At 52.9% G+C, this 6,000-nt stretch overlaps 1 protein-coding gene across 1 annotated transcript in view; it reads left to right on the top strand.

Annotated features, from left to right (window-relative positions):
• The window catches only part of PAPPA2 (pappalysin 2), a 90,763-nt gene that overhangs the window by 39,265 nt on the left and 45,498 nt on the right, over positions 1-6,000 (top strand). The window contains exons 7-11 of the mRNA XM_027903961.1: positions 710-831; positions 2,285-2,777; positions 3,306-3,434; positions 4,407-4,498; positions 4,778-4,971. Of these exons, the coding sequence (XP_027759762.1) occupies positions 710-831; positions 2,285-2,777; positions 3,306-3,434; positions 4,407-4,498; positions 4,778-4,971 (1,030 nt within the window). The remainder of the gene's footprint in view (positions 1-709; positions 832-2,284; positions 2,778-3,305; positions 3,435-4,406; positions 4,499-4,777; positions 4,972-6,000) is intronic.

Here is a 6,000-nt window from a genome sequence, read left to right as displayed (position 1 = left end):
ATAACAAGGGCACATGCATATCACCCCAGGCATGAGAGGCACTGAGTGCTGGGTGGCCTCTAGTGATCCAAACAAATTGCTTTGGTGGGGAATTAAGTGATTTGGAAGCAGGAAAACATGCCTTTAGAAGGGAGGCGCTGGGTCCTTCCAAACGTCCCGAGTTCTCATTGATAACTGGTTCAGCAGCTGATCTGTGGTGGGGGTTCTGCATCCCCTGAGATGAACTGGTCAAAGAAAGAGGCTGAGGCCGGCCCTCATCACAGAAAAAAATGCCTTTTTCTTTCCTGGAGAGCACAGTGGGACACCGTTTAATTGACATTATTGTGACTGATTTGTATTGCAGTAGTGCTGAAAGCCAAAACCTGACTCTGGGTTTAGCAGAGACAGCCCCAAGAGCACCCACCCCACTCCAGAGGCACTGCCCTGGGAAGTGGGGAAAGTGGGGTCTCTTCGCTCTGGCTGGTGGGTGGGGGACAGGTTATTCATCCCGGGCTGCACGGAGAGGAGGAGGGATTAAATCCAGCCTCCTATGGCCCCTCTCATTCCCCTGTCTTTGAAGGAGCTTGTTCCAAGCCGGGATGACACGCCCAGGGGTTTTCTGAGAGCTTAGCTTTGCTTTTCCAAGTTCCCGTCTGGTCCCACCTGGACAAACGTGGATGGGAAATTGGCTGGTCGTTTAGACGTGGCAACGTGTGCCTCCTGTCAGCAGGGAGCAGGACACGCTCTGTGACAGCTGTGCAGAGGATGGCACCTTCAGGCAGTACGTGCACGAGGCCTCCTCCCCTCGGGTCTGTGACTCCTCCGGCTACTGGACCCCAGAAGAAGCAGAAGGTAATTTTTTTTGCCCTCTTTTCCTCTCCGTGAATCCCCGGACAGAGATGAGATCTTGTTGGGACAAGAAATCGAATCTCTTTTTGTTTCAGAGAATCAGTTGCCTTCCCTCTGTGGGGGCTCTGTAGTGCAGGAAGGACTGCACTGGTGCCCAGAAGATACCTGGTAATGGCCAGCTGGCTTTGGACAAACCAATGTCAACCCAAATCACTGCTCAGACAGGTGTTCTTGAGAGATACTGGCCAAAGGGAGGGGCATTTCACTGAAATAAGTCTTAAAACATAGGACCTCCTTCAAAACCTCAGGGGCTTTGATGCAGCCTTGTCCAAAGAGAGCGAGAGCAGCTCTGTGCTGATCCCACTGAGTCTGTGCTGAGCCCTGGGCAGTCTGGGTTGGATGTTATTCCTCCCTGGCAAGGTGAGCACCAGCAGGGTGTTACAACTTGTGCTGAGATCCAGCTATTGGTTTAGAGACCCACCTTGTGGGCGTGGTGGTGGCTTTCAAGGTCACACAGCTGTCATAGGAGCTGTTGGGCTCTTCATGCCGCCTGAACTCCTCCAAGAGCAAGGCAGAGGAGGCAGGAGACCAGGTTGAAATGATGCCGTGGGCTGTGTGTGGTGCATGTGCTGCTGTTGCTCCCCTGGCTCCACGTGCTTCTGGCTGTTCTGTGCATCTGCACAGCTGTGTTTGTGTGTTTGTTCCGATGTAAAAGAGAGATTTTATGGTTTCTTAGAAACTTTCAGACTTGTATTAAATGGATGCAGGCTTTGAATTGGTGCTGGGCCCTAAGAAATGCTTCCAATGGTTAATGAAGAGCAGGGTGTTTTTACTGCAGGAGAATAAAATCTAGTGATGCTTTCTGAGTCTGAAAGCCCAACACTGCATTTTGGTTGCTGAGTGCTAATCCACCATCAGGGGTGGCAGGCCCAGGTCAGGCTGGGCACTGTCCTGGAGGTTTTGGTGGGAGAACAGCCTTCCAGAGCTGCTTCCCTGCTTTGGACCTGGTGTGTCCCTGTCTGTGACTTGTTTCCAGCATGTGCCTGTGGAAAGCTTCAGTCTCTGCTCTGCCTGGAGCATTCAGGTGCACCCATGAGACTACAGAGCAAGAAGCTTCGTGTCCCCCAGCTGTGTCCAGGCTGTCCCTGGAGCCTGACACTGCATCCAGCTGCAGTGTAGATGTCGCTGTCCCAGTCTGAGAGGGCTGTGAGACACCAGGTGCACCAAGCCTGGTGCTTGTAAGCATGTACCCAGGAGCTGGGAGACCAGTGGTGCTTATTGCTTCCCAGGATGTTAAGGCAGATGCCACCAGCTCTGGGACACAGTGGGTGCATAACCACGTGGGTGTGAAGGGATGTGTAAGCACCTACAGGGAGGATCGCCCCTCTGTGTCCCCTGTGAGCTCAGCTGTCCCCTGGCTCTCACCAGCCTCCTCCTCCTTGTCCCTTCCCCCCAGGCCCCCCGGACGTGGATCAGCCCTGTGGGCCCAGCCTGCAGGCCTGGAGTCCGGAGCTCCACCTGTCTGACATGAACATGACGGTGCCGTGTCCCCAGCCCGACGGCTGCATCCTGGAGCTGCGCTTCCTGCACCCCGTCTACCCCGACTCCCTCACCCTCTGGACCACGTACCTCTCCACGGGCTCTCCCAAGGCGCTGTCTGACATCGAGATCCTGACAGAGCAGGGGGAGTCCATCCACCTGGGCCCCCTGGACACCTTCTGCGACGTCCCCTTTACCGTGAAGCTCAACGTCCCCAAAAAGGTGTCCGGAGTCAAAATCTACACCTTTGACGAGAGGATGGAGATCGACACGGCCCTGCTGACCTCCATGCCCCACAGCTCCCTCTGCTCCTCCTGCAGGCTGGTGCAGTACCGGCTCCTCCGGGACCCCCCGTTTGCGGGCGGCTCCCCCGCTGCCCCCGTGCAGGTGCATCGCCAGTTCATCGACACGTGAGTGATGGGGCTGCTCCACTCTGGGCTCGGGGGGTGTGGCTGGGACAGGTTGGGTGACCTCAGCTCCCACCTCTTTAAATCCCTGGGTGGTTTTGCTTGCGTTTCGGGGGTTTTTTTCCCCTGCTCTGGGAATTACCACATCCAGTGCTATTGAGGAAACGTGTTGCAGACCCACCATGGCCCCTGCCCATGAGCCCAGGCTAACTAGAAGCAGCTTGTTAAGCCCAGAAAAAATTTTCCCCAACAATACAATCAGTAAAATCACATTTTCCCCATCAATGCAACCAGTAAAATGACCTTTTCCACAACAATACAACCAATAAAATGATTGCTCCAGATAATGTCGCTTCTCCCCAGCTCAGACCCCTGGTAAACAAGCAGCAGACCCCTTTGCATGACCTGGAGAAGACCCTCTTCCCAGAGGAATACACATGTCCTACTGTGATGCTGCGTGATATCTACGGGTGTGGTGAGCAAATCCATTGCAGATGTTGCTGTTCCCTCAAGTTGCCTCTGTTCCTGCAGGGAAGTCAAACCTGGGCACGTGTACCGCTACCAGGTGCAGGTAGTCTCTGGGACAACCTCAGGAGAAGCCTCCCCACCGCTCGTCCATGTCCACGGAGCACCCTACTGTGGGGATGGGAAGGTGACCACGTAAGTCAAGCTCTCAGTGGAGGTTCTTCAAGGCTGCCGGGTTGTCCTGCCCCAGAGGGAAAGCAGTGGGTTGGTCCTCCACCCGTGGGTCCTTGGCTGAGGGTGCTGCACCAAATCCCTGCAGCAGACTGGGCTGTAGAGCTTGTGTTTTGTAAAATGCTGGGTGCACAGGGGATAGTCTTCTTGAGGGAAGCATCTGGATGAGGGGTCCAACCTGAACGTCCTCTGTGCCTCACTGCAGTGCTTGAATGTTGGCCCATCCCAGTGCAGATGTCATGGAGGATCTGCCTTTGGAATTGGGCTGGATAACTTTCTACACAGGGCACAGGGTGATGGCCCTGCAGAAGTAGGTTCTGCAATAAACACAGTCCCACACAGTGTGGTGTCTTTAGAGAGCTGTCTGCTCACTGCTCAGAGACTCAGAATGATGAGGGATGCACCATTTCTACATTGAGAGATCTCAATTCTCTGCCTGGCGGCTAATTATGTCAAATTTCCATATTTAACTTTTTCAGACTTCAACTTCGAGGTTATTCAGAATCACTTTCCTTTGAAAACAGCTTTCTTAGCAGCGCAAGGAAAGGGAGAGAAACCTTCTCTCCTTCTCCAAATCCCACTGAAACACCAGTTCTGTCTCAGAACCTCCCACCCTCTCCAACACTTGCTTTTTCCAGCAAAAATCCTTCATGATGCTTGGTTCTCTACTTCTTCCATTCTCCCATAGTTCTTGCCTCAAGTGTTATAGGAAGGTCACTGTATGGTCATGCCTTCTCCCATATGCTGTGATTCAACCTCTCTTTATCACCTGGCAAGATGTTTTCTTTCTTCTACCTTATTCTACATGTGGTTCTTCCTCTTCTCCCTGCTCCTGCAGAATTGGAACCGATATATGGGGGTCCTCGCTCATGACTGGGCAGAGGCACAAGAGTGTTGAGTCAAAGGGGGTGTGTAATACATCTGTTGTCCTCTTAGGAGCCTGGAGGAGGAATGTGATGATGGGGACTTGCTGGATGGAGATGGCTGTTCCAGGAAGTGTAAAAAGGAAAAAGGCTTCAACTGTGTTGGTGAGTCCAAGTGGATTGAGACAGAGATCCAAATGGATTGACTCCTTTTGAGGCAGGAGTCAATAGCCTGTACATTATTCACACTGCTTCTTAGAGCAGAGGGGGATGCACCTCATCTCGACAAAGCCTGGGTTTGCAGTTGGACTGACCCATGGATCTTGTCAGGCCCCCGTGGTGGGAAAACCCCAGGCTAAACAGCCAGCAAAATTCCTGTAACAGGAGGAGGGGTGTGTGCCTGGAGCCTGCTTTGTGAGCAGCTCACCCCTGTTCTTCCTGCAGGGGAACCAAGCCTGTGCTACGTGCATGATGGGGACGGTGTGTGTGAGCCTTTCGAGGGGACAAGCAGCATCCTGGACTGTGGTCCCTACACTCCTGATGGATATGTGGATCTGTGGGCAGTGAGAGCCTATGCCTCCCACCAGGATGGGAAGTCCTGCCCTGCTTCCTTGGCCACTGGAGAGCCTGTTGTGAAGGTGAGTGAAAGCATGGTCAAAAAATGTGTTCTAGCAAAGCCTGTGCTGAGGAAGTCACTGCTGCAAGAGCACAAACAAAGCAGCCCTGGAAGCTTTAATTAATGACAACATTCCCACACAGGGAGCCAGTGGAAGACATGGGCACTTCTCACACCCCTCTTTCATCAGTCCCTAAGGCCAGGAACTGCAGTTCATGGAGGGGTGTTTCATCCAAGGCAGGGAGCACCTCCCCTGTAACCACCCCCATCCCACCAGCCAAGTGCACAACTTGGAGCATGTGACTTGTCCCACTGGTGGCTTTTAAAAAACCCTTGTAAGTCTGATACCTTATAAGGTCAGGGCCTGACAGGGTGAAATCACGCACACATCAGCATCTGTACTGCTCTCAAACCCTCTGATCTGAAGCCAAGGAAAAATCAATGGGAGAGTTCCCATCTTTCATATGGGCTTTGGAGCAGAGCCTGGAGGGGATTTCGCCTGATTGGCGTTAACGTGGTGTGTAATGTTCTTTCCTAGCAAGCTGAAGAAGGGCAAGAAATATGTAAAGAGGATCGTGTTTAGTCCTTGATGCGTGTGCTTCTACTGGCTTGATGTAAGGAACAGTGTTGAGAACCTGCAGCGTGATTAAGTTGCCCACATGCACGTGTCCAGTGAGATGCTCTGGGCTCCAGTGTCTGCTCCTCTACAGTGACACATGTATCTCCAAGGTTTTGTCTGCCAGGCTTGTGGGGAATGTCTGGAATACCCTGTTATTCAGGCAAACGAATCACACCGTTGTACCTCATGAGCACAGCCAAAATCAGGATGCTCTGGTCCTACCTACCAGTTCACAGCTTGGCTCGCTGTTCCTTACCCTGTCCCACAGACACCATGAGGTGCTCAAACAGCGTATTTACAGCACTCCAAAATGGCATTGGCCTCCTGTGCAGATGTGTGGGCAGTGAGGTGTCCCTTTGGAAACGACATCCTAAGTCTCTTCATGCCGGAAACCACCTTGGGATCCTTCTCAGTGGTTGCTGAGTCTTCCTT

The sequence above is a fragment of the Empidonax traillii genome, unplaced genomic scaffold (genome assembly GCF_003031625.1).
Source record: "Empidonax traillii isolate 1590-97213 ecotype Southwest subspecies unplaced genomic scaffold, ASM303162v1 scaffold1002:size361594, whole genome shotgun sequence".
Taxonomy (NCBI): Eukaryota; Metazoa; Chordata; class Aves; order Passeriformes; family Tyrannidae; genus Empidonax; species Empidonax traillii.
The sequence above is the reverse complement of the archived record's forward strand: the minus strand, read 5'-3'. Positions and strand labels throughout refer to the sequence as shown.